Source organism: Melanotaenia boesemani, chromosome 4, assembly GCF_017639745.1.
Source record: "Melanotaenia boesemani isolate fMelBoe1 chromosome 4, fMelBoe1.pri, whole genome shotgun sequence".
NCBI lineage: Eukaryota > Metazoa > Chordata > Actinopteri > Atheriniformes > Melanotaeniidae > Melanotaenia > Melanotaenia boesemani.
The window spans coordinates 9,296,186-9,324,082 of NC_055685.1; the positions used below are offsets into that span (position 1 = coordinate 9,296,186).

Here is a 27,897-nt window from a genome sequence, read left to right on the forward strand (position 1 = left end):
TGGATCTTTACTTATTTATTTAAAGCTTGCTGTACAATACACTTGCCCCAAAAGAGAGAGGGGGGGTGGACAAAGTTTACTTTTGCCCATGTTTTTCAAAGTGAGAACTAACTTTAGCTAACAAGAATAATTTTTTTTTCTTTTTTTTTTACGTTTTTTAAAAAAAAAAAAAACATCAGTAATACACGCTCCTCTCACAAATTAAAACTACAAAGTTCTACAAAGCAAATAAGGAATAAGAATAAATCCATAAAATTGAGGCAGCTGTTTGATGAGGTTGAAGAAAAGAAGGTCTAAGATTTGATTGCTGAGGCTCTCCTGGGGAAGAGGGATCCGCTGGGGCTTTCATAATGGTTTTCAGGGCAGGACTTCTTCACCGAGCAGTTTCTGTACTCGGAATCCGCATCCTCCAGATGAAGAGGGGCCAGTTTTTGACTGGGAGACCCGACCATCTCCTCGTAGATGGGGGCCTGGGGGCTTGATTTGACGCTGCGGCGCGCTTTGCACTGACAACCATCGAGAAAGGATGAAAACAAATCAGGGAAGGAAACAAGCAAACTTTACACACACTCTCGATTTCCTGTGTTAAAATCAAAGCCAGCCATTTTCTACTCAGACACAATCTTTTTCACAAGAAACTGATCAAACAAGCGTGACAACGCAATGCAGACGCAACCTCATTCAGGGCTCAAATTAGCTAACAAAAACAAAGTGTAACGGTTACATTACTGCCCTCACTAAAATGTACAAGAAAATAAAGTTTATGCTGCCTACTTGCAGCAAAAAAATTGTGAAACCAGTGTGGTTTTTGTGGTGGGCTGCAGAGGAACTCTCTGACACGCTTTTGGCGAAAAGCAGGTGCAGTTTGTAGAAATACATCAGTTAAATTTTGCTCTTGTTGCAATGTTTTGTCAAATCAGCAGATTAAAAACTCACATTAGCAAGAAGAATTCCCACGAGGATCAGGAGGAGGATGCCCACAGCTGATGACAGAGCATACAGGACGGTGGTATGTTGGTTGCTGCTGGAGCTGTTGGAGCAGCCACACTGACCGCCTGCAAAGACATGCGCACACACAGAAACGCTGAAGCCAAAATACTGTGAAGTAAAAACACGAAAACAGGAGCAGAGTGACAGGCTTTGTGTGGGGCTCCGAGAAATAACAGAAACCACAAGAACAAACTTCCTTCTTCGTGTTACGCTGTACATTTAATATATTGTTATTTTCGGGGACAGCAGATGGTGGGAAGATAAGGCTTCAATGAAATGTGAAGATGGAGAATTTTAACCATTTACGGACAAGAAGGTGCACGAACGTCAAACAGGAACTAGCAGCCTCAGAAGGGGGTAGATGTTTATCTTCTGCTCTGCACAAACCAACCGATAGATTATTTCTAAATCCTTTTTAGTCAAATTTCTGACAAGCTGTGAATACGTTATCATCAAAATTGAGATTAATCATGTTCTCATTAAACAATTCAAAAGAGAGTGAACTCTTGAATTTCTGCCATATCTCAGATAGAAGTTACACAACTTAATGCAACTTATTGTTCCTGTTTGGTGTTATCTGTTGTACCCACCCTCACATGCACATGAGCCAATAAACAAAAAGGGAAACGCTGCTGCTGTTGTGCAAGTGATAACAAAAAAAAAAAAAGACATTTTCTGGAGACATGGAAGAAAACACGAGGTGTTTCCTCAAACATGGGGCTAGTTATGAGTTTACGATTTGCATTTAATAAAATTCGGTGAAGAAAATGCGGAGAACATCTTAAAAGATGCTACAAGGAGGCGGCAGCCTTGGCGGTGGATGCACTTCTGTTTGGAAGCAGTTTTGTTAGAAGAAGCCAGAAAACCACACGTTTAGTTATGTACATAAACACAACACAAAGGATCATTTAATGCAACAGCAGCGAAATGTTAATGGCGTTTTCATTTCAAAAGCCAAACAAACATCACGTCAGCTCCCACCTTGCACGGAAACAGAAAACACTCGTCTGCCTAGACTGGTGCTGCTGTCGGGCCTGCCGCGCAGGAGAAGCTGGCAGCTGTACAGGCCGCTGTCTTCTGGCTGCAGCTGCTTCAGGGTCAGGTTGTAGGTGATGCCGCCCGGGCCGAGCGCAGAGGACAACTGGACCCGCTCAGCGGGGAACCGAGCGACGGAGGGAGGATGTTGGCTGCTGTGGTGCAGCTTTGAGTGGTACACCACCTCCACGGATGCCTGGCTCTTTTGTCTCCTGAGACTCACACCCTCCACGACGGAGTCTTCCCCTCGTGGGGAGTGACAGGGAAGCACAGCTGAGCCCCCAGCACACGTCTCTACAAGCTCCGTGTCCACGGAGCCCGGGACGTCTCCAGGGAGGAGAGGAAATAAAAGGGATGTAATTTGGAGTGTGGAAGTTATCACAGAGTTTTTTTTAACCTTCGCCAGTTTGCACACAGTTATCCAAAATGATTAAACACTCTTTTGTTGATTTACCTAAAGACTGAAATTTTCGATTTTAATCTTTCTTATAGCAGTCAAGCTCTGGGTCATCCCACTCCTGACAATGAAGGTGAGTCAACTCCACATAACCCAAGTCACTGTCCATAAACTCACAAACCCAACTGTGTTGAGGCACAGACCTGGGAACGGACATGAACATTTCATACAGTACTGAAAACCAGGGTTCAAATAACACCATGGCTTTCGGGGGGCCACGGCCCATTTACACTTGAAGCAGAAAATATGCAAACGGAACGTTTTTCCGTCTCCTGCGTCAGTTACGCACGTAACTGTCTTCAGGTGGTAAATTTTTGGTGTGCTGCGATTTTGCAAGTCACATGCACATGTATATTAGTGCAGGTAACACGTTCAAAAATATGGTTACTATCAAAACTCCTCTGCTGCTTATGCATCTTCTTTAATCAGAAACAGGGAAAGACAATTCTTTTAAGGACCACAAAAAGCAGCATGCCTAGTTGGCGGTCATTGTATGACCACTCAGCACAGAACAAACAAACAATGCTACTGTCCACAGTGCTGAAGGAAACAGGACGGTCCACCTGTGTTGTTTGGAAGATTTAATTAAATTAAATAAACAAACACAACGCTGACAAATTAATGCTATTCTTTTTAGGAAATACCAGAATCCTCCTTGAAAAATGAAAGATAACCTGAGAGTGAACTATTTTTAGGGCTCCCTCTTAAAGTTTCCGCTGAATGTCTTTAGGGGAGCCCCTCTGCCTTTCAGGGCTCCCCATAATTTAAACCCTGCTGAAAACCAAAGAGAGACCTTACAGTCCATGTTTACTAACAACTCGCCTTTCAAAAATAGCAGCATCATTCTGCTGTGAAGTCTACAGAGTTATAACCTGCAAGAGACCCGAACCCAGAAAAAGAGACCAGAAAAACATTGTGTCCTCTGCATTTGACCTTGCAGGGTATTTCCATGATGAGTGGAAGAAACTTCCAAAAGAAAAAAACAACTAAGCTTTAACCTTTTAAAACCTGAGCACCTTCAGTTGGGGGACACTGAAAACAAATGGAGCCAAAATGGCCATTTTGGAGTCCTAACTTAAACTGTCTGCACTAAAAACACTTTTGTTCTGCTCTTGATCAGAGTTGACCTTTGCAGAGATAATGTTCACATATTGTTCTATGAGTTGATAGAGGATTAGCGACACTGCCGCATCATTCCAAAGACATATTCATCTTTTTGTGTTTTTTTAAGCATGAAGGATCTTTTCATTTGTACTGTGCATTTATTCTTCATCTATAACACGTACACTGATACACAAACAAATCTCACGTTTTTTCTTGACTATACCCAAAGCTTTTCAAACAGACCTTAGGTTTTAGAAATATCCAAATTTCATTGTGGCAATATTTGAGCAGAGGCAGTTGCCAATGCCACTGAAGGTGCTTTGGTAAAGTGAAGTAAATAAAGTAAATGAAGTAAATTTGAATCCCTGTTCAGATAAATAACATCACAGAAGGTAGAAATTTTAAAAGGCTTTAAAACTTTTTAGACCCAGTCCAGTTCTTGGGTCAGAAGTCCTATTTACTGTATACAACCTTTTAAATCAGCCTACTGAAAAAGAGTTACATGTGTGGCTGATGGTAATGTGTGGTTAGATGATTCAGATGCAGAATGTGATGATGCATCTGACAACAGACAATCATTGCAGGACAAACAGGCTGAATGTGGTTCAGATGTGTAGCTCTGATGAACACAGCTGCTCTATACGAGCTCCGTGGAACCGTTTCTGAACACAGAGAGCCATGCAGGGATTGTCACAATTGGAAATGAGATGCTATCTCAAGAAGAAATGATTAATAAAGCGAGTGTTTATATGCTGTAAAGAGTTATTAAATGTGCCACCAAACATTCTTCAGTTAGAAAAACATAATCTGACATTTTCATGTGCAGCAGCTGTGGAAAGTTTCCTGTTGGCAGCAGACTGGTGATTAGTTTGGGATGAAATGACCGAATACAAATGACACTTACCAGCGTTAACAAGGAGGAAGAACTCGGTCTTTCCTTGTTCGAGTTTATCTTCAGAGGAAGGAATTTCCAGAACAAATTCACAGAAGTAGCGGTCTGTGTCAGCAGCCCTCAGCTGAGAGATGGTCACGTTGAGGGAGTGACTGCTCGGGTCTCCACTGACACTGATCCGGTTTTTATCGGCAGGGTTGGCCAAACTGAAGTCCATCTTGGTGTACTTGAAGAGTACTTTACTGGGACTCAGCCAGCTGCGTTTCAGGTAGATGCCAATGGCTGGGAAGCTGCTCGGCTCGGTAACACAGGGAAGAACCACAGATTCACCCTCATGTCGCTCAATGAACTGAATGTCACTGGAAACTGAGCAAAAACAAAGTGTTACAAACTAAATGCTCATTATTCATATTAATCCATCTAAAGACTTTAGGCTTTAAGAATACACATCATATTAGAAATGAAAAAGTTTCCTATCATCAGAATGTTTAAATAAAATAAAATGGACACTTTTTTCCTACCTGCTACAGCAAGAATCAAATTTTACTTAACAGGTGTTTCTATTTTTAAAGAAAAAAAAAAACATTAGACAATAAAATTATCTAACAAAGTTTCACAAACTTTTTTTCTTCATTTTACTATACTTCCAAGTGCATTTTTATTTACTCTCCTGTTTTAAATAACTGATTTCTACTGCTTCCCCTAAAAACAACAAAAAAAGAAAAAACTAATTCTATTTTGTCTTCATCTGTAAGCAGAATTCACTCTGAACAGCAGAACCCAACTCACCAAACCCTGTTTGTGCAATGACCAGAGTCCACAAACAAGCCAGGTACGGGATCCCAGTCATCGTTACCGAAACAAAAGTCGACTAAAGTTGATTCTGAGAGCGGTCAGTGATGTAAATCATGACAACATGCAGACACTCAAGACTGAATGTCACAGCTTACTAAAAGAAACCAAGAGGAACCCCAGGAAGCTCCACCTTAAACCTCAAGCCATAGCAAGAGGAAGCACATGCTAACCAACCTCACGTATGTTGGATCACATACCACAGCAAAAAATATGTTCATTAATATCATTTAATACCACAAATAAGAAAGTGGAGAACCAAGAGTAGCAACATGTAGGTCCTTTCCGTTTTAGATATTCTGACCTGACTCTAAGTTCAAGTAACTTTATTCTCAACAATTAACTGAGTTTCACCTGTTTATGGAAAAAAAAAAAGGAAAGGAAAAAATTGGTGTTCCAGAGGAAATGATGCTGATTATTAGAGTATGAAATCAGACGTTTCCGGATGTACCTTTTGGCAATAACTTGCATCAGTGAGCAGTCTGTCAGCTGGAAACAAAGCAGTACTCAACCTACCTACTTTATAAAAGCTAAGATAAATAAAAAGTGCATCCTTCACAGCTGTATTCCTCAGGACTGTTTGTGTTAAAAAAGCAAAAAAAAAAAAAGGAAACTTGAAAATCATCATTCTGACTTACGTCTCTATGTTGAAATCAGAATTATTTTTTGCATTAAAAGAAGCTGAAAAACACGGCTCAGCTAAAACGTGGCAACTCTGTTCAGTTTTTCATTCAGACATGATTAAAATGACAAATAGTGCAGCACATTAGTGGCCAGAAATTCAGTCTTTAAAAGCGGAGCCAGTGTTGAGCGACACTGTTACAGCAGGAAACCACATTTTAAGACTTGTGACTGGCGGTTTAGACACCGTTTACTGGATGCTTCTTTCTTTTGTTTAAGTTAGCATTTGAAAAGCTGCAACTTCCTTGTCTACTTTTCAAAAAGCACTTGAGTCACAGTGACTGGTGGGTTATTGCAGTTTTGCTGAGTGGCTTCAAAATGTTTTTACAAATGCCCCCAAAAACCTTTCATGCAAGTCTTGAACTATTCTAACAATGTAGTGGAGCGTGTATCCCACCGTTACAAAATCAGGTTTTAAAAATGCATAAATGTTTCCTCTAAATGTACAGCAAACAAAAAAAAGTCTTACTCCCTTGTTTAAAATATGTTGTAGACAAATATTTACTATCATCTAATGGTTAGAAATCTCATTTGGTATTTAATATGCTTCCCATACTAGCCACATAGCGGACACAGCTGCATTCATTTTTTTCCTCTCCTTTATTTCACTTCCTCTGTCATGTGAACTTTTAGGAGGGAGAATGTGGTTCTTTATGGGCCCCAAAAACCCCACATGCCACTATGTGGTACACTGGTTTATAACAGCGACACACACCGAGCTTGGCAGCAATATGAACCCCAGAAATATCAACTCAAGTTTTAATTCTGCAACTGAAAGTAAAAAGAAAGTCAGGCAACAACAGAATGATAAAACTCACTTTATTTTTAATGCATTATTAAATTTAACATGGAAATGTCACATTTTATTCAAACGTCAAAGCTTTGTTTTCTATAAGTTGCTCTTTAAAGGACACTTTTTACCCATTTTAATCTTTTTAAACTATACACAAAGCACATAAGAAACATACACCAAATAGAAACAAAATGTATTAGGTCAAAAATGTAAACCATCATATAAACCAAATAAATAAAAACGATCTACAACAAAGCAACACCTCTGATATTTCAAGAGGAAAATCACCAAAATACAACAAAAAGCAGTTCTTCACTTCTCTCTAGTGGTGTTCAAGTTTGGTTTTGTTTTCATACAAATGAGGTAGTTATGGAGCGTGCTGCTCTGAAATTCTCAGTTTCACAATTACTTCTCTGCTTACTTTCCAAATAAAAACCCATCTAGTCTTTTTCAGAGTTGTAATTTTTCAGTTCTGAGATCACCATATACAGCCCCTACATTCATATACATTCCAGTTAAAGAACTAATAATGGGAAATTGTGTAAACTCTGAATATCCCATCGTTCACAGAGCAAAATGTAACAAATATTTCATAGCATTGATTAATATCCATGTATGCAGGGGGCATGGATAAAATGAGGAAAAAAACTGTTTGACCGTCATCTTTATGGCCACAAGGTGGCTGCGTTTAAAATCAGACATGATTTTCTACTGGAAATTACTGCATGGAGTCGGGAAGAATTCCAGAAAGCATCATCTAAGAACACAGTTCACCAGGTTCTCCACAAATGCAGGTTACAGCTCTGTCAGACTAAGAAGCAACCATATATGAACATGATCAGGAGACACTGCTGTCTCCTCCTTGAAAATGGACTGAAGCAAAGTTTTGCAGGACTGACCTGAGAGCAGACCAGAAGTTTAACCAGCTTAAAACATCTAGTTCATGAAACTACAAGGAAGACCCAAGACTGTTTAACAGTTCAAATCTTGCAGATGAGAATTTCTCCCTAAGGTCCTATAACTGTCTTCTCACTCCACGATGTTGACTGTTGCTATAGAAACAGGGGATGACACAGTAGAAAAACATGTCCCAGCTTCTGGGACCCTTAAGATTAAAGATGAACACTTTTCCTAATGAACAAAATATTTTTCATTACTAGCTTTGTGTAATGAATATTGAGAACTGCAACACCATTGTAGTTTAATTCAAATCTTCCTTGTCCCAACATTCCTGGGAATCAGGGTTTTATCCGTCTGACTTGAGTGAAAACAATTAGGTATTCATTCAAAAATGGATCAGAAACTGTTTTGATGTGAAAAGGTTTGAAAACTAAATGTTTGATCGTTTCACCAACTGGGGATGTGGAGTTCATGATACGGTTATCCGTGCATGCTCTAAATATACTAAATACCTTATGATTATACAAGGCAAAAAGACTGAACCACCATGTTTAGACGCCACTCGAGAATTCAGAATGAGCTGAACTGACATCTTGATTACTTACCATGTTAGTTGATATAAGTCCAGTCAGGATGTACTTTTTTCAACTTTACATCTGACTTTCTGTACCTTGTGATAAATCAAATTAAGTACAGATATCGCCATCTTACCATTACATTACATACTTTGAGAACACAATTAAAACACTGCCTTGCATCCAGTCGTACAGGACAGACCCACACTGTAATGAACATCAGGTACTTACTGGGTTTAACTGACCTGTCATGGCAGCTGACTGGGTTTTAAGGCTGAAAAGCTCATATGGATGGGCTACAGACAACAAAAACACATACAAAGCGGTAAGTGATACGGGCAGAGAAAAAACTTGTGCCACACTTAATATCTACATGTATTTATATGAACTACTAACTTAACATTGTCCTCCTGTTGTCTTAAGTTTGCCATTTGTAAAACAATCTAAAACACTGGATTACAGCAGATATCATGAATGACTTTGTAGATTAATAAAGATGAACAAAACCACCCAGCAATACAGGCAGGCACTGCAACAAAGACCAATGTTATATTTCTAATGGGCCATTTGTTTTCCTCTACCTGGTATTTTCTATATTTTTACTTTTTTTTTAGGTTAGACTGATGCAGTTTGTGCCCATGCAGGCTGTTATTCATGGAAGAAAAACTATGTAGAGTTAGCTAGATATTGCTAGCTAAAACACCTGCTTTAGCAGGAAATAACGGCAGTCATAAGGAAACGTTTGCTAGCATGGACGAAAGGTAAGTAGCTTCATGGCTAAATAGTATTTATAGCACAACGCTGTATTGCTGGGTTTTTTTTGTTTTTTTTTTTGCATCAACGTCGCTTTCATGCATGTTTGAGCATGTGTATGCTAACACAGAACAAAGGTTAATGACTCAGAAATTAGATGTACTTTTTTCCAATGTGATGCAAGTGTACTACCTGTATTAAATTTGCAATTACAACCCTCATTTAGGGTTACACATGGTATTTGGAACCAAGATAGCCAGCACCCTGGTTTGGGGTTTTACATACAGTATATATATGTTCTGAGCATTAAGAAATCTTTAATCTGAACTGCTGTAAGAAATGAAAGGTGAGGAAATGATGGCAAACTTGATTGTTAAATACCTGATGACATCTGGTAATTAAACAGAGCCCTACGATGTGCAGAAAACAACATTACAAACCTTTATGACTCACCTCCATTTACGTCAGGACAAACCAGCATTGGATTTCAAAAATGGATTTTATTACAACAGATTGATAAAACATTACAAAGGATGCATACAAGTAAGCGTTTGACCAGGAAATATTAAAACAAACCTGAAAAAAAATGTAGAATAAAGCTAGAGACTGATGAGTCATGGTTTTGTAACACTACTTTGTTGGAATCATCTTTAATTACTGAGACCCTCACCAACCAAGGTTGGGGACGAATGTCCAACAGCACCTAAGCGTGCTGTGAGGGCCTCAATCAGCCTACCAAAGAAATAAAAAATTAAATGTTTACAAGAGAAACTTGCCTTTGTAAGGGGTTGGTATGTTCATGTAACTCCAGCAGCTTCAAAAGAAATAAGAATCATTTTTACACACTTCACCTCTATGAACCTGAGAGAAACCTATGGGAAAAAATATATCCTCACGTGTGATCAAATAACACCCAAACAGCCGTTAACGTATTCATGTGGTGTTTAGCCGTCTTTTCCAATAAACATGTTACAACAAATGTCCATGTGTTCTAACAAATAAGTTTGTCTTCACCACCACTGGCCTTACTGCTCTTTGCTTGCAGCTAGGTTTGAAAAAGCACAAGGTTGAGAGAGAAAGGTGTTAACCTCAAACCTAATGTGGTGGCTGCTTTTCTTCTTCAGTAGCGTCCAGCCGGAGACATGACAGGCGGCCTCATACCCATGGGAGGGCCTCCCTGGTAAGGGGGCACCATAGGAGGACCTTGCCCATATGGAGGCATCCCCCCAGGCATGTAGCCTGGCATGCCCTGAGGAGGGGCACCATATTGACCTACAGAGAGCACAGATGGAGAGCAGCTGTTTCAGCATCACAGTTAAAACAGGATTGATTTGAGGAGCGTGCCTTACACTAAAAACCTCTGTCAGCTGTTTTTACATACACTAAAACAGATTGTACTTGTTCTATAAATTAAGACAGACAACTTCTTAAGTTAAACCATTAGATTAAAAACTCCCTTTACTGTCCTTGCATAAAGAATTCATATTTAAGGGCGATACAGACAATCTATGGTACAATATACTGATTAAAACACTGATTTATGCTTCAGTAAAGGGTTTATGAGCAAATCCTTACCGTGCATGGGATGCCTCATGCCAGGCTGCTGTGGTGGCAGGCCTTGCTGTGGGGGTAATATATTTCCCACAGCTGCCACTGCTGGAGCAGCTGCATGGGCCTGACCAGGTCTGGGTATGAGACGCTGGTAACGGGGTAACTGGGCTTTCATCTCCTCCTGGTTGCAGAGACAACACACAGAGCAAACATTCAGACTATGGAAACCCACCTTTGCCCCTTTCAGTACAAAGAAAGGTTTACAAAAAGGGTACCAATGCTGGCGTGCCCTGATTTCAGATTGAGGATATTCAAGTTCAGAATCATCCTTCAGCATAACCACAAAGGAGAAACTACTCAGTCGTATCATGGATGTACAATCTAAAAGTTCAACGTGTGACAGATACCCAACTCATTTTGATCAAGAAGCTTAAAAGCAGGACCAGACTACTGGTCAAAAATGGCTCCATCCTACCATCAAATATCACTAGGTGTACCATAAATCAGTCATTACTTACTGTGAAAAGAGCAAAACAGAAAGCTCAAGCAACTTACCAGTGAGATATCCTCATCAGGGTGGATCAACTTACTAGTTGCACTCGTAGTGGTGAGGGTGGCAGGCTTACTGGTCACTGTGGCAGGGGGTTTGGCCACAGTGCTGCTAGAGGGATTAGAAGAAGAAATGGAAGAGGAAGAGGAGACAGAGGGCTGGGTATAAGCAGGGAATGTCGCTTTGGGAGGGTCGGACGATGCTCCAGTGCTGAGTGAGTTTGAAGCTGCAGTTCCTGAAGTGGTCTGTTGGGCCTGTGCAAAGACACAAAACAGGTAAGCAACTGCTAAAAATACCTTCATATCAACCAGTATGTAACAGATTTCCGTCTAAAATAGGGTTCAAACACATACAACTTTTTACAGTTATACTCACTCAATGATTAAATACAGTAGTACTGCATTTTACCCAATATAAAAAAAGCAAAACTTCTCAATTTACAGCATTTACTCAGCTGAATCATGAGTCAACTTCCCCATATGAGCGGTAATTACAACATTGATATCGTTTAAGATGTTCAGGGCTCAGAGCGTGAGAAATAATGCTTTCTGTATTGCTGCAACTTACAAAGTTATTTCAAAGTAGTTATTGCACAATTCATGCTGCAGAGGTTAAGAGGGGTGGGTGATGCTGAATGTAAGATCCATGTTAAATCCCCATCTATGCCCCACTCTGTTAACTAAAGCACATGCAGCTATAAAGCTCACAGGTCTTGCTAAATTAGGCATACAGGGCAAATAGTGTTAGTAAACAGCCTAGTTTGAAACTTTAATCACAAGCAAAAGGTAATATGCAACATGCAGCTGCCTCCACATCAAAGTACTGTGAGCATACTTGTGGTATGTTAGGAAAGAGAGGCTGAGATGAGGCAGACTGAAGGTCTGCAGGTGGAGAAGAAACGGCTGCTGTGCTGCTGTGAACACCAGAGCCCATCTGCAGCATGGTGGAAAGGAGGAGATGACAGGATTGGTATGTAACGCGTCCATAGAAACTATCCACTGTGGTACCGATTTTAATAAAAATAAATAATGGGGTTAAAAAGAGGAACTGAGACTTTAGAAAGAAAATGGGGTAAATAAAACCTGTATATAACAACCAGAGTGTTGCGTTTCTGTTAATAAACCTAGAGACAGTATGGTAGCATAAATGGTGTAAAATAAGGAAGAACAAAGAGGAACTCTTTAAAGGTTGGTGTGGTTGAATGGGGTTAAATGATGCTAACCTGTGCTGCACTGGGGAAGAGCGGTTTGGTAACAGCAGGCTGGACCACTGGTGCTGCTGGTCGGCTGGGTATCGGTCCTGCTGCAGGAGCTGGGGCAATGTGGGGAATCCCAGGCCTTGGAGCCATGTGAGGTGGTATTCCTATATATCCCATACACATTCAGGAATTAATCCTCAAACAGTACTGAAGGATTACAACAGTAGAAAGGACTGCTGATGTTATTTCACATTTAATTCTGCTACATAGCTACATTTACAGCATTTATCAAGGTCAAGTCTTACTATGTCAGCTAGAAATCCAAATTTTATGCAGTATTACGACCTTAAACGGCTCTCATATCTTCTGTTCCAACCCCAGATATGTTCGGTTTATCACCATGCTATCAAATATCACACCATTAAGCTACTACTATGAACAAAATGCCAAAAACTATTTAAAAACTGAAGCTCTTGTTTACTAAAAAAAAAAAAGTTGCAACTCTAGAAGTGCCACTCACCTGGAGGTATAGCAGGCATCCCTGGCATCATAGGGGGCATCATCCCTCCCATTGGCATCATGCTGCAAAAGGACAGTAATAACTGATCAGATTGCAATTCATAGTAAAATAACATAATCCAAAAAAGACAGAAACTTGTAAAATTGATCCATACAGATAACTTATAAAAGACTGAAAAGAAAATCCCAAGTCAGTGAATTGATTCTTACGCTGGTGGCATTCCATGCATTGCAGGAGGCATGCCGTGCATCATGGGAGGAACACCGGGCATCATAGGAGGCATTCCTAGAACAAGAGAACAAGTTCTGCTTACTAATAACTCAGCACACCAAGTAAGTCTATGCATGCTCTAACACACCTGCAGCTCATGTATAAAATACCACATTCTTAACAGCTTCTTAAAACACCTTCGCCATCTGAACACACCGACAGTGGCTTATGTATTTGAAACAGGTTACACAATAAAAAAACTACCTGTCAATGTTCAGTTTCCCTGACGAACAAACTTTGTAACAGAGACACAATTTCTGAGGGTTTAAATAAATCAATTTACTGACTAGACCAGCTTATTTGTTTAATTTCACTCACAATATGTGGCCCAGAACCTGTTGCAGGACCAGGTCTAGGGTACACCAAGATCTTGAGACAGAGCTGCGCAACATAATTTCAACAAGATGCGTGATACTAAGAAAAATGCATTGCAACACACCATGCGACATTTGTGCTGTATAATAAAACTTCAAGCTGTTCTCAATTTCAGTGATCCCTCTGAGGTAACTCTGATATTACATTGTGTTTATGGATGTACAGAAATTTGAATTTACTCAAGCTTGTTATCGCTGAGAGACATGCAGGGTTGGGAGGGGGATGTTGAGAAATGTTTGCACCTTCTTTTGGTTTGCTTTGCTTTTACAGTGCACTTCACACAGTTACAACTGCTAATTATTTTATATATTCCCTGAAACAACAGCTGAACAAGAAGAGAAAAAAAAGCAGTGGAAAGAAGAAGCAGCTCATCGAGTAATCAGGACCCAAAACGACTCACACTGCAACAATAGAGAAACACCAAATTCCCTTTTTTTTATTATTTTAATTTTTTAATACTTTGGTGTTTAAACCTAATGCCGTTTTCACAAGCAGCTGTGCAGTAAGCAGATATGCAACGCAAGTGCCCACATGAAATCTTTCTACCTGGATCATCTCTCATCCTACAGGATCCACTGTGAAAATAATTCTCCTGATGTTGGGTGTTTGTGGGTTGAAGCGGTTTTCTACATCTTGCAGAGAGTAGCACTTCTCACTGCGGTTCAATGCGCACTTAACTGTATATGCTAGTGCAGGGGTGTCTAGCTCTTGTCCTCAAGGGCCACAATCCTGCAGGTTTTCGATGTGTCCCTGCTCCAAAACCACGTGACTCAAATTAATGAGTAATTGTGCAAAACTTAATTGGCTGTTGGATCCATTGCATTTGAGTCAGGTGTAATGAAGCAGGAAACACTGAAAACCTGCAGGACAGCGGCCCTCGAGGACCGACTATGGACACCCCTGTGCTAGGGCTTTCAGACAGACGCCACTTTGGTGCTGGAGTCTCAGAACCTTTGTGCTTTCTGGCAAACTGGCCCGTGTTTACACTAGTTTAACTATTGTTTTTTTTAATCAAACGGTTACTTAAGTATTTATCAGATTTTCATGTCACTTTAGTCTTTGTCAGGATTTGCTGATGCCACTCAGGACTCTTGGTTTTTTTTTAAAGTCAGTAATGAGTAAAAAGGTGGTTGAATTAAGGGTTGAATATGAATTCATGGTTTGCGTGTTCTTTATTAAAGCAGGTCATTAAGCAATAGCATAAAATGACCAGGGCTGCATTTAATATTGCTTTTATTCTTTTTAATAATTATTAAGTATCAATATTAATCAATAAGATTTTTTTAAACTTTATTATTTCATTTTAAATCTATATGCTTTTAACCAATATCATCCAACCCTAGTCAGACTACTGAGTGAATTTTATATATATATGGAGGTGCTGAAATAAGTTGGTTGTTCTGCTTTCTTTGGTATAAAAAGCCTTTAAAGACACATTATGCAACTTTCAGACCATAAAACTCCACGTTCCGGACTCATTTGATAGTGCAGTGACATCTATTGTGCATTTCTGAAGCTGTTGTTTCCCAGCATCGTCTCGAGGCTGAGAAATCACACTACACAACAATTTTTTTATCCAGTACGATGTGTGACATTGTAGCCGAGTGTTACTTTAAGCACTATATCACACACTAGCAAGCAGGTATAAACACACTGGCTGTTTTAAATGCGCAACAAGGGTGATTCAGCGAAGAAACACAAGAAGACATTACCACGGGAAGGAAGAAAAAAGAGAGAGAGAAAGAGATAAGACAACTGTCAAGGTAAGTCTTTTCTGGTTGGAGAGAGTTCCCAATAAAGGTAGGATGCAAGATGGATGCAGAATTTGCCCTCCGTAGGGAGAAGTGAAAACTGGGAAAATCCCTAGGAGACACACACAAGGAGGGGTGAACCCACTGCTATTTACGAAAGCCCAAGAAGAGCATTTGTGGTGCGAATAAAAAGGGGGAAAAAAATTAAGATTTTCATATACATTAATAGCTATAAAAACTGCAATTTTGAATTACATGATAAAAATGTTTCATTGCCCAGCCTCCCTAATATACTTATTTAAAAACGATGAATGCAACTTATCTCAGTGTGTCATCTACTACACATAACTAAGAAATACAGTGGTCCCTTGCTGTATTTTAGTTAATCTTCTGCGGTCTCGTCGTTTCGCAGATTTTTTTTGTATGCAGCACTGCATATTTAAGTATATGCAAATCATATTTCAACCATTCTATTTCCAAATTTTACTGTAGGAATCAGCCAGCTGAGCTTTGTTTCTTGACTGGGTCAGCTGTGCGCTGTGTTTTGTGTCTTGATTGGCAGCAGAGAATATATTTTACAGGGTGAGTATTTATTAAGAAATTCACATTGTTAAATATATGTAGGTTTTTGAGAGTGTATAAAGTGTGTGAGAATTTTGAAAATATTCATTATAGTTTGGAAAAGGTCTATAAACACTCCAAGGAGGCATAATTAGGCCTTAACATGCATCTGAATTGTGAAAAATTAATAAGGTTGTCATTTTGCAGATTTCATTTATCGCAGGGTGTTTTCAGAACGTAACCCCTGCAATAAACGAGGGACCGCTGTATATCTTAACAGTTAGAGCTGATTTCCAGCTTCTGTCATTAATCCTTGCCTTGATATCCCGCAGGAGGAATCCCGGGTGCGCCAGCCACATGAGGCATCCCAGGCTGGGCCATTGGAGTAGCATAGCCTGCTTGGGGCTGGACTGCAGCAACCTGCTGAGTCGATGGTCCCGCTTCATCATCATCGTCGTCATCATCAGAGTCATCTTGATTGTTTGACTTCTTCTTTTGACTCTCTTTAAAAAGAAAGAAAAAAAGAAGAAATGTAAAAGTGATGCCTACAAAAAATAAATCACCCAATCTTACTACAAATATTAAGTAACATTGACTTTGTAATTACACAGCCTTCAAAAATCATAACTAAAGAGAAACCCAGAGGTTTACTTTACACCAAAACACCAAGTTCCTCCATCATTGATCTTGAAGCCTGAAATAGATACCTAACCAGAAGTCTACTTCAACCTTAGTATTCCCTTTACACCATCTTAAATCTTCGAAAATCTTTGTTTCATCCTGTTATTAACAAAAAATGAAAATGAAAGTGAGCTAACCTTGTGATTTTTGTTCTAATGTTCGTCTCCTTTCCTGCATGTCCTTCTCTGGAATTCCCTCCATGCCATAAATCTCCAGTTCAATGTCTGTTCTTCCAGGAATTGCGTTTGGTACACTATCAATTGTCTCTTTGTGCACCTGAAACACATGAAAAGTAACCAAGCGCGTTCTGGTACAACTTCTTACCACTTTCAATTTAATATATAAATCTGAATAACCACAAGGACAGGCCCCATACCTGCATGCAGTGAATAGCCAAGCCAGGACCAGTGTACAGCTTCTTGTGGCATATATGGCACTTAAAATGCTTTGCCTTCTGATGCTGAATGAGGATTTTTTCATCATCAAAGTCTCGATTACAGTACCTTCAATAAGTGGTTAAAGAATGGTGTGCATCATAGATTAACGCAGAGTTTAACACATCACGCAATTCTTAACAAATTACAAAGTCACTGTCGAATTTAAAGAGATACGATCCCAGTCCGTAAGCTATCATTAAGCAGCTTAAATCTAGCTTTTGGGTAACAGATTAGCTAATGCTAGAGGAAACGTTCATTTCCTATTAGCATCGCTACAACTCCAAACCCGCCTACTGTGATGTAAAAATCAAATTTATTACTTATATATTTACTTAAAAATAAATCCGTCAAGATAAATTAAATTAACAATGTTATTCAGATCTACTGGTTAAGCTTGCTAACTTGCGATGTCAAAGACACGGATAAGCTAGTTGAGGCCTTCCTTTGTTAAGCTAACATGTAGCCTCTGGCCTTCCGGCAGCGGCATATGACGGCCCAGCCAGAAAAGGATACCAACACCATGGCTTCATCTGCTTCTTCTTCTTTCGTCCCATTATGTAGAAATGCTGAAAACGATGTCACACAGGGCTAGAGAGTAGTCTAATTATCTGCTTGACAACGACATGCTGTAGTCCCGAAACAACGATAAAAATGGCGCTTCCACGGTAGGAAGTTGTGGGCACAGGCGCAGTCTCGCGCAAGCAATATGCATTCACGTCAGTGACGTACCTTACGTTTCACGAACAAGAAACCGGAAAGATGGATTTTTTTCTACTCCTACTGCAGCTACAACAACAACTACTACTACTACTATTACTACTACTACTACTACTACTACTAATAATAATAATAATAATAATAATAATATACATGGATCAAATTAGCAGTTAGATTTATACTGTATTTATACTTTATACTAATTATTATTATTATTATTATTATTATTATTGTTATTATTATTATTATTATTATTATTATTATTATTATTATTAATATTGAGGTGTGGACTTTGCCCTTATTATGTCACAGCATAAGTCAAATAAAGAGCTGAAATCTCCTGAAGAAAATCCATGTGTACAAAAAGCACCTGGTAGGGAGTTTTGGATACTGGGTATGAAGGCCAAAGAGATGTTAAAGGAGAGAGCGAAAAAAAATTCAACGACATAATAGGCCTGATAAACTGCTTCGGTGGCTCACAGAATATTTTACTTGATGAGAAAAGTCTGCAAAGTTGCAAATCTGTTGAGATGGAGAGTCAATGTGTGATTTCATCCACTTGATGGAGACATTATCACAAAAAAGACTGGTTTTCTCTGAGATGAATCTGGCTGTGGACCTTGTAAAGTAACCCTTCCCAGGAGATTGGAGACTGTAGCAGCTGCATCATTATGTCAGTGGTTTGAGAATGGGATGTTAAAAAAGAAAGAAATAAATATGGTTACTTTTGAGTGACATAATTGCTGCTTTACCATCTTGATACTTGGAACTACTGACTCAACATCCCGTTGGAGCCCAGACAGCTTCAGTTAGTAAAAACCCCTAAATTTATACATAAATACATTTAGGTAAGAAAAAAAACACTTAAATTAGATTAAATTTAATACCCTGTGGTATTTTTGATTAACCAGTCTCACAAGCTAAACTGTTACATATATATGTGATGTGATATTCCGCTATTTACATCATTAGTGCTTCTCGCCATAACATTATAAACGTAGAAAACCTAAGATTTTCAGAAACATTTCTCCTTTTTATAATTCCTCTTTGTCACTGTGGTGAATGAGAACCTCTGAACGTAGATATTTGGGATGGGGAAAGACCAGCAACGTGGCCTTTAGTAGTCACGTCATGAATTTTTCATTGTTGCCTTTAAAACCACCGCTCTCCATATGGTGGTAGCAATAGACAGACAGGACATGAAGGGACAGCTTACGGGATCTCTTCTCTGAATATATTATAGCTGATCCTCGTAAGCTCACACTTTTCATTGATCAGTCTGATGTCTGCTCCCCTAACAAAGGCTCTTACCATGGCTCTCCACCTCAGGACCCAGAGATTTATGGGTTTGAATTTTAAGAATAATTGTAAAGTTGCTCTCCTCTCCAAATACTTGTATATTGGTACTTAAAAGTTGGTGAACCTTACAATATTTCTGTATAACCTGCTTAAATTATGATCAGTAAAAGAGAGAGAAATAGTGTAAAAATATGAGCATCTCTGATTAGCAGCTAAATTCAGTCTGACGTTTAGGTGTGTGGGGGTTGTTTAACTTCTAGAAATGGATTTCTCAAAGGATCTTTACAGTATGTTTGTGAAAGTACAGTATATAATCCAAACACAGGAGTTGTTAATGATCAATAGGAATGAGGAGGAAACAAAATTATCTCTAGTTTACTTACTGACTTATAATCAGAGACACTATAAACAAATAAAATTCAAAGGTACTGCCTGCAAGGTCACACAGGAACCCCGGATAATTTAGAAAAAACTAAAAGGGTCTTTTTGATTGGCTCTTTTTAAGGTTCCTGAGTCCAACATCAGTGAACTAGAGCAGTCTGTTAGGACGCACCTCACACCAGAGTGGGTATTAAACTATGGGGAGACAGGTGGTTATAAAATAAATCACAGCCCCAGTACATAGCTCTTATGGGTTGCACATCACAGATGTCTATTTGCACTTAAAAATGACTGCACAAACACAGAGGCTGAAGGTAATTCATTGTTAATGTTTGTTATTGATGCAGTGGATAGTGGTATCCCAGCTGGCACTGAAGCTGTCCTATGAAAGAAGCACACAAAAAAAATCTATGTTTGTGTAATTTTTTTTTTTTTTTTTTTTTTAACCTCTTCTGGTGTCTCCTTTTCCAGGGTGTTCAGGCTAAAAGGGTCCCTGTGGTCCCTAAACACAATTTAAAGGTTCTGGAAGAAACCATGTCTGAATTAGGTTTTCTGAGATATCACATTAAAATGTGGAATATTTCTGGTAGTTGCAATTTTGTATTAAATATGTTTGTTAAAATATTTTGATGTACATTATTCAATTTATAGTTCTTAGGAGTTTTGGTGGGAAATCAGATGACCCCATTGTTTGTTAGAGCTGGGGTGAGGTCACACTACTGGTGGTAAATGAATCTTTGTGTTAAGATGTTAATGGTTGGTTGTTGGGGAATAAATGCCTGGTTGATCTGCATCAATTTCTGTCTTTAACATGGCTTTAACCCTAATGATAGGGTGCAAATAGTACAAATGTGAAGCCAATTAGGTAAATCTTAAATTTTGACAATTTCTGCCAACCATAAAAAATTAAATGTAAGATAAGAGAGTCCACAAAATAAAAAAATAATGTGTTCAATAGTCTGAATGTACAGCTGCTGGTATTGGTCAGAAATCCATTCAGAATTAAGAAAATAGTCCCGTGCAGTGCAAGGAAAAAGCTTATGTTCTCCAAAGAGAAGACTGCCATCCATCTGCAGATTGCCTCAGTTTAAGTGGTCAAGTTTGGAACATGTTTCATGGATAGACAACACTTTTTATTGGTTTTCATTAAAAAGGAAAGCTTTCAACATACCAACCTTACACTACCAGTTAAACATGGCGGTGGTAGTATCATGGTTTTTCCTTTTTTTTTTTTTTTTTTTTTTTTTTTGCTTTTAGCTGTGTTAATTTAATCCATTTAAGGACTTTATGTTTATGGTTTTTCTCATCTTTAAATTCTCAACTTACTTTACAACTAACAAATCACCCCATCAGTTTTGGCTCAATATCATACAAATCACCTCATCACAGTTTTGACTGACCTGTGCTGGTGGGCAGAAATTAGTGTTCTGTGATTTGTCAGGCTGACCTTATTCTATCATCAGTGGCTCTGTAAAGATAGACCTCTTCAGATAAGAGGTGCCAGGCTGCAGGAGTATAAACACAGTGGCCTGACTGGACAGAAAAACATTAATAACAACCAATACATATTTATAACTTATGCTTCTTAATGTGAGAAGAGCTTTCTGAAATATACTGACACTGCACTGTGCAAATGTGTCCTGCAACCTCCCGTCTCCTTGTTCAGACTTTATTTTCTATTCACATCAGGCCTCCCAATCTTTCATTACAGTTTCTTCCAGTTTTCACCAAACTCACAAGAGTTTTAATACATGCACATGTTAATACATTGACAGGGAAAATGATAACTTCATACTTTCAGGTCCTAGAAGTATTTCTTCTTAAGAAACTATGACAGGATTATTTGAATCAAGAAAAAGAAAGAGAAAGAAAGAAAAAAATGGCAACATAAAAGACAAAGGAGAGGGAATAAATCCAATTTCATCACACTTTGTTTCTGTTTAAAATTGTTTAATGAACCCCTTTTATGTACATATCAAATCTACAAAATATGCACAATGTTAAAATACTATCAGTGATTTACCCCTCACTCGGTTTGGTGTCATAGCCCTTAATACCTGCAATCCCAGGCCAGCAATAACCATTAATTAAATAGGATACATACAGGATATAGTCAACATATCACAATGCAGACCGATTAGACAACTGACACAACATACCAATGTCACCACGTACAAAATTAACAGCAAATGCATGTTAAAATATTAATCTATATTTTTATCAATATTATGTTTGTGCAAAGCAGTTAACAGTGTGACATGAGGTTAAATACAGTACAGTTTGAGACCTATAGCTCTGGGCTGGCATTGATTTTTTTTTTCCTTTTTTTTTTAAATCTTGGTTTAATGAATTAACAAATCAAGTTGTGACCGGAACTAATGACAGCTAACTGATTTGTATCATTGCCCAATCACCTCCTGAAATGAGAGGGGACACAACCCCAGCCCAGATGTAGTTGAACTCAGGTATGTGTGCTTCTAACTAGAAAACTCCACTTGAGAATGTTCTCAGTAGTCTAACTCCACTTAGACCTCACCATCAATTAATACATTTATTTTTCTTCTTTGTAATTTTTCTTTACCTTTGCTACAATCACTGCAAAACCTAGCAGTGATAACAACAACAAATCTCTGACAGCATTATTTGATGTCGGTGAGATTTTTCTTTTTCTTTTCTTTTTTTTTGGAGAAAGTTCGTTGATACATTCGACCCACTCTTTTGCTTACATTAATGTTACGCCTATTAGGGTGCTGTACTTCTCTCCCTGGTGCTTTAAGTTATGTTTTGGCATAATTTCTGAAAGTTTCAATTTTAAATGCCACTTCTGCTTCTTGATTTTTCATCTGCACACAAAATGACACATTTGTGGTACTCCGTGCAGGCACACAAATGACACAAGACTGAGGTTCAGATAGTGGTGAACTCATTAATCCTGATCCTGAAGGCAACACTGAACAGTAGCCCACACTTTCCATCATAATATAAATTCCTAATTACTTCTGAAGGAGGGATGTAGCTTATAAAATCTCTGATCTCTCTGTATAGTGAAACATTCACTATCCTGCTGCCTGTTTTATTCAAACTTGTACTCAAAAGCTGCTTGTATTGATAAAATACCCACTACCTGAAGCCTAAACCCCTCAAATCAACACTTTTAATTGAGAGATGAGAAGATTTTAAGGAACTATTATCTTAAACTGGTATTACACTGTAGGGGTTTAGAGCTGTCACCCTACACAAGAGGCAAGTGTGCAGAAAAACTTTCAGGAGGCTGATGTCTTCATGAGAAGGCACCGTTGGATTGAGGAAAAATAGGCAGACGAGATTAAGCAATGATGCTTTTTGTCCGATTTTAGGCTTCCTTTTTGCCGATGTCATGTTTTCAACAGCAGTCCCACAAACATACAGCTGGGGTGGAAACAAAAAGCCTGAATGTTAGCTTGTAATGCTTTAAAACAAAAATAGGAGGAAGGGGGATGTCAGTCAAGTCAATGACCAAAAGGTGAGGCTCAGAATGTCAGGGCTGAGGCAACGCATCAAGCCAGGCAGTCGGACATCTGTCAGTCAATGAAGGAATGGTGGGCGGTGGCGGGGTTATGGTGTTTTGTCTGCCTCTAAAGAGCAGCTCATGGTGCAGGGGGAATTCGCACATCAAGCAGGCTGTAGGCAAAAATGTTCCAGAACACAGCGCAGAGCACAAACAAGGTGTAGACACAGAAAAATATCCAAAACAGAGACTGCTCCTGGAGTCGCTGCTCGTAGTTCTGCAGGACCACCACGCCCAGTGTCAGGCCGACCACCACTCCCCCCAGGTGAGCTACAAAGCTGGGGTTGGGGCACGGTGGGAAAGCCGGGGGGTAGAACCGCAGCCACACTGCTCGGCCGAACTCAACACTCACTGTGAGTGAAAGAGGGAAAAAACACAATGTTAGCTTTTAAATACAAATGAATGGCAGTTGCTGTAAGTAAATGAGCCCATGTAAAGAAAAAAACTCAATCACACACTTGATTGTTGCAATCATTCCTGTTTTTTATCCAGGATCTGGCAGATGACTTCCAAGCATGCTCCCAATGGAAGTGATACTAGGAATACCTTATATGTGCTATTTAAAATTAGTAAGAGGCTTCAGTAACCTGGATTAAGTAAATCAAATGGGTTCCTGTGTCACAACAAATGTCCCTGAGATCGAGAATCAGTAACACAAGGTCTAGTTTTTGTTTAACAATCTGGCAATCTTCTAGGATGCTTTTGTTTTCAGGGGTAATCATACACCTTTGAGAACATTGTTCTCTACCACCACAAGGAAGAGATGTGTGTTCTGCCCCTTTCGTGTCTATGATCAGACTTCTACAGCAATTAATACTGATTTTAAGTTTAAATTTCATGTTGTACATACAGCTTAACATCATTTTAGTGGAAATGGAGGGAAAATTGGGGGTTTGCTTATGCTATTTAGCAACAGCTCAAGATTTTCAAGGACATGGTGTTCATCCAAGTACCAACAGTTGTGGAGATTAAGAATACCTCATAAATCTTCTATAATTTTCTTTTAGAAGACACCTGATTTTATACAGAACAAATCTAAGAATTTATTAAATCGTTTAGCCCTTTAAAGGGCTCACCAACTCCGGATCTCTTGGGTCAGTGTCCTGCAGGTTTTAGATGTTTCCTTTATGCAACGAACCTCACTAAAATGAAATGGTTCTGAAAAAGTTCTGCCCAAGCCTCTTAATGACCCATTAATTTGAGTCAGGTGTTGCAGCAGGAAAACATCTAAAACCTGTAGGACTCTGCCCCAAGAGGTCCAGAGTTGGTGGATCCTGTTTAAAGTCTTTTGTGTCATATCTGATTAATGTTGCTTTTGAGACCTATTTAGTTACTTTCAAAACGTTGCTAAAATCCTTGCTGCATGCAATCTGAATTTTTGTCTTCTGCCCCCTGCTGGATATTTTTTGCACTACAATAATTTTGAAATCATGGTACATGGTACACAAACACAAACAAATTTATTTATTTATTTTTTCTTTGTTGAGGAGTCACATAAAAAAAAAAATCAGATAAAAAAAAAAGCATTTTCTGACTATTTTTTCTGGGGTCAGGCTTTAAAGTGTTAAAAATGATGACTAAGAACCCTTGTTTATTGCTGCAGTGAAGAAAACTTATTATTGTATCTCATCACAGAAAAACTTTTTCCTGATGATCTAGATTTTTCTGATCAGGAACATTTGCAGAAGAATGAAATTAAAACTGTGTCAAAACTGATAATCAAAGATGAGTGTGAACATTTTAACTGAACTTACTGCAAACCAGAGCCATGGCCATTCGGAATAACTTAAACTGACACTTCATTCCCGACCAGTTCTACAAAAACAGAAAGAGAAGACCAATAAACCAGAAGAAAACACAGACTGTGCTATAGTCCTCAAAAACACACCCAGACACCCACACACATGCTGACATGAAATGACATGAGATTGTGCCCTCTGTCTCAATTCAGGTCAATTCTGAAAACCCCAGAGGCACGCTGACCCCAATCTGGTACTGCTCTGTTAGATAATGAGATTTCAGCTGAGAGATGGAAGACAAACCCCTCCATCCAAACCTAGGATGTGGTAGGGGGGTTTCTCCTAAGAACATAATAAGTACTACGATACATAGAACAGAAGCTCACCTTGACTGACAATTAAAGTGTGTTTGATGACCAGAACAGGAGGGGTGGGGCAGTACACCAAACAGATGGATATATGTCAAAGGACAGCAGAACACATTGACAGGCTACGGCTTTTTTTTCACACTTTGTCATATATGCATGTGCAAAGGACGAGGAAACACTGAAGGGTAAGAATGCGTGGCATCTGGAGACAGAGAAGCACCTGCTGGGGCCCCAAATGCACTGCTTTGATGATGTGGCATCTACACACACACAAGGAAACACAGGAACTCACCATGACAACATTCGCCAAGTGTGCTGACACCAGGGCGTACACTCCCCCAGATGATCCCACCACAGGAGCCGTCATATCGGTGACAGACACTGCCAGTGACCCTGAAGCGATGACAGAGAATGCAGGTTGGTCAAAATATAATAAACAAATAAGGACATCCTGTTATAATCAGATTCTTGACGTCAAATTAGTTTTAAAATAATTTCATATATATGAAATCATCAAGTTATACACTAAAAGTCCAGCGTATAGCCAAAAAATGAGCAGAATGCAGCATGTTGAATGTCTTTTGTGTGGAATATGTCTCATGTGTTCCTTGTTTATCAAGTTAGAGGTTCTTTAGTACATGTGGAAGCAGTAGCTATAAAATAAGAAGAGACTGCTGAATTTTTCTCCTTAGGATTGATAAAGTTTCTGCTTTGTAATCAGTTCTATCATCTATCAGTTTTTAATACAATTCTGTTTAGTTAAATTTACTTATACAGTACATCTGCCATTTCACACCATTTAAGTCTTGACAGGTTATTTTATAAAGAAAGTGAACAAGTTACATTAAACATACTATAATATATAATTAAAATCCAATTCAACTCAATCTATTATAATTGTTTTCATATCATGCTAGTTTACATTAAGTAGTAGTAGATGTCTGATTCTTTAGCTCCTAAGTGCATTTGCTATTTACTGATAAATAGTTGTATAAATTGAATAAAGTTATACAATTTGCTGTTCATCTACCCCAACAAGGTTGTTAGTATGGTGGTATCTGTAGCTGTCAAAAAGCCAAACAACAGAATTTTGATTCCCATAAAAGTGTGAAAAAAGTCTGACTTGCTTGAGTGTCAAGACAGTTTTTTTTTTATCAATTTGAAGGTGAACATTAACCTGTTCTGTTCAAAAAGTGTTAAAACACTGCAAATAGACAGTGAGATGGAGATCTTTGAGATAACTTGAAGAGCCCACAGCTGGTTTTTCTGTGTTGTCTGGCTAATCTGTAGTTTTAAAACAACATGGTATTCCTTTAAAAATATAACACAAAGCTAAAAAAAAAGTAGTATGCACATGTTATACTATGTTATGCAAAAAGAATTGGTCTTATCCAGTAGTCTCAGACGTTTTCCAGCAAACATGGTCACTATCATGTTATAGTCATATTCTGCAGGCAGCGCACATCCATGATAGCTACAGTATGCATGACATACACCACGACCATTTCAAGAGGGCATGTTTTCATGCTGCAAGGAATGGCTGAGCAACCGCTACTGCCCTCAGTGATGTATGGATATATGATCAGCAAACTCAACATCCTCTGGTAAACCTGAAAAAAGGAAGCTCAAGTCAGATGTCACAGTGTTTAGCTTACAACAAAAAAAGCAACCAGTGTATCGAGATTACCAAAGCTATCACAATCCATACAGCCAAAGAGAGTTCTGCTACGTAATGTGGAGAGAGGATATGGGCAATGGTTGACACCTGGTTATGAAAAATAAATAACATCAAATACTATCAAAGAAGTATAATTTAGAAAATTACTGTGCCATATAATATCCCACTGCAGCTACACAGTTGGCTAATCAGAAACGCTGTGACCATTATGAAATTCAAAATGAAAACATCTATTTTGAACAGTACAAATGCAGCTTTGCTTCTCATAATTTAATGTGGGTGTATTATAACCTGACCTCCATGAATAGATGCTTGCTCATACTTTACAAGAACACACTGATTTGTGTTGAAATCACAGTGTGTGCTGCAAACAGGATGTTGCTCTCTTTGGCCCTTTGGTACTTATTCATCTCATGCAGAAAAGCTCCAAACAAGCAATGAAAAGTTTAAATACATGGACATTCAGCAGCAGAGTTGCACATTTGTTCTTCCTCTGCTGTCTCTGTGCACGACACTCAACGTCATAAGAAAAGGAGGAAGGACATCTGCTATATGTTTGGTTATAAAATTACCCAAAAACAAACTCTTCTCATTTATTTTCTTTATTTATTTTCTTCTTAACATAAAGAGAGTCTGGTAAGGCTTTCATTCAGTCATTGGAAGGGCGGTGGTGGTAGGGGAAAGGGGGAGATTGTGGACAAGATGGCTGAATTTAGCTTTGTGGCCCAACTGTTAGAGTGGGTTATGTTATTGTGCAAGCAATATCCATGTTTAATATTGGTTATATCTGAATAACTTCAGAGGATGCAGGTGCAGAGCTTTGTTTTCTCAGTGCAGTAGGAGACATGATTCTTGTAAATTCAAGGTGAGAAAACCCTGAAGGATTTTGAAGTTTTTGGCTCTGTGAAGTTCACAGTGCTGTCTCCATCCTTGACTGTTATTCACAGACAAGTCAAATAGGAATTCAACGTTAATGACAGATTATAAAGGGTAAGAGCTGCTCATTTAAACCTAAAAAAGTCCCACGTTCCATTTCAGAAAGACCCCTAAGGGCCATGACAAACGTTGAGAAACAGCAATGTGCACTTGGTACGCTAAGTATTGCTGACACCTCAGGTGTCACAACTTCGGTTTTTTCTATACTTGTCAATCGCCAGTCCTTGAACAGACTGTTGAGTGAGAATATGTAATATTCTCTCAACTTTAAAAAACCAAAAATTAAAAGCCCCACTGAGCACTAAA

The 27,897-nt window shown here is 38.8% G+C and overlaps 3 protein-coding genes across 6 annotated transcripts in view; all 3 read right to left on the reverse strand.

The window, feature by feature from the left end:
* On the reverse strand, positions 1-5,540 carry LOC121637957. The gene is made up of 5 exons (XM_041982333.1): positions 5,268-5,540; positions 4,491-4,844; positions 1,972-2,352; positions 937-1,055; positions 1-506 (listed from the first exon to the last, which is right to left on the reverse strand). The coding sequence occupies exons 1-5, from the start codon at positions 5,326-5,328 to the stop codon at positions 294-296; spliced, it is 1,128 nt and encodes a 375-aa protein (XP_041838267.1). The 5' UTR covers positions 5,329-5,540; the 3' UTR covers positions 1-293.
* Positions 5,541-9,512: 3,972 nt separating this feature from the next.
* Positions 9,513-17,628, reverse strand: LOC121638218 (BUB3-interacting and GLEBS motif-containing protein ZNF207-like). Of its 2 annotated transcripts, XM_041982848.1 has the most exons (11): positions 17,440-17,628; positions 16,866-16,992; positions 16,627-16,765; positions 16,126-16,311; positions 13,061-13,136; positions 12,852-12,913; positions 12,356-12,495; positions 11,968-12,066; positions 11,139-11,387; positions 10,608-10,764; positions 9,513-10,304 (listed from the first exon to the last, which is right to left on the reverse strand). In XM_041982848.1, exons 1-11 carry the CDS (start codon positions 17,478-17,480, stop codon positions 10,153-10,155), a joined length of 1,428 nt encoding a protein of 475 aa, XP_041838782.1. In that variant the 5' UTR covers positions 17,481-17,628; the 3' UTR covers positions 9,513-10,152. The 2 variants fall into 2 exon arrangements, with proteins under 2 accessions (XP_041838782.1, XP_041838783.1); XM_041982849.1 differs by lacking the exon at positions 11,968-12,066 and having other exon boundaries at positions 17,440-17,627.
* A 3,916-nt stretch (positions 17,629-21,544) lies between these two features.
* Positions 21,545-27,897, reverse strand: part of rhbdl3 (rhomboid, veinlet-like 3 (Drosophila)) — an 86,589-nt gene continuing 80,236 nt past the window's right edge. For all 3 annotated transcript variants that reach the window (XM_041982997.1, XM_041982996.1, XM_041982999.1), the window contains 3 exons: positions 25,270-25,370; positions 24,625-24,685; positions 21,545-23,221 (listed from right to left, as the gene is read on the reverse strand). In XM_041982997.1, the coding sequence (XP_041838931.1) occupies positions 22,950-23,221; positions 24,625-24,685; positions 25,270-25,370 (434 nt within the window). In that variant the 3' untranslated portion in view covers positions 21,545-22,949. The remainder of the gene's footprint in view (positions 23,222-24,624; positions 24,686-25,269; positions 25,371-27,897) is intronic.

What these genes read in the sequence shown, in the direction of transcription:
- LOC121637957 (XM_041982333.1), bottom strand. Translation starts at nt 5,328, where the DNA reads ATGACTGGGATCCCGTACCTGGCTTGTTTGTGGACTCTGGTCATTGCA. An exon ending in CATTGCACAAACAGGGTTTG is followed by an intron (nt 4,845 to 5,267) that starts GTGAGTTGGGTT and finishes GTTTTTGCTCAG; the next exon opens with TTTCCAGTGACATTCAGTTC. An exon ending in GTTTTCTGTTTCCGTGCAAG is followed by an intron (nt 1,056 to 1,971) that starts GTGGGAGCTGAC and finishes ATGTCTTTGCAG; the next exon opens with GCGGTCAGTGTGGCTGCTCC.
- LOC121638218 (XM_041982848.1), bottom strand. Translation starts at nt 17,480, where the DNA reads ATGGGACGAAAGAAGAAGAAGCAGATGAAGCCATGGTGTTG. An exon ending in TGGCTATTCACTGCATGCAG is followed by an intron (nt 16,766 to 16,865) that starts GTATGGGGCCTG and finishes CATGTGTTTCAG; the next exon opens with GTGCACAAAGAGACAATTGA. An exon ending in ATTAGAACAAAAATCACAAG is followed by an intron (nt 16,312 to 16,626) that starts GTTAGCTCACTT and finishes TTCTTTTTAAAG; the next exon opens with AGAGTCAAAAGAAGAAGTCA.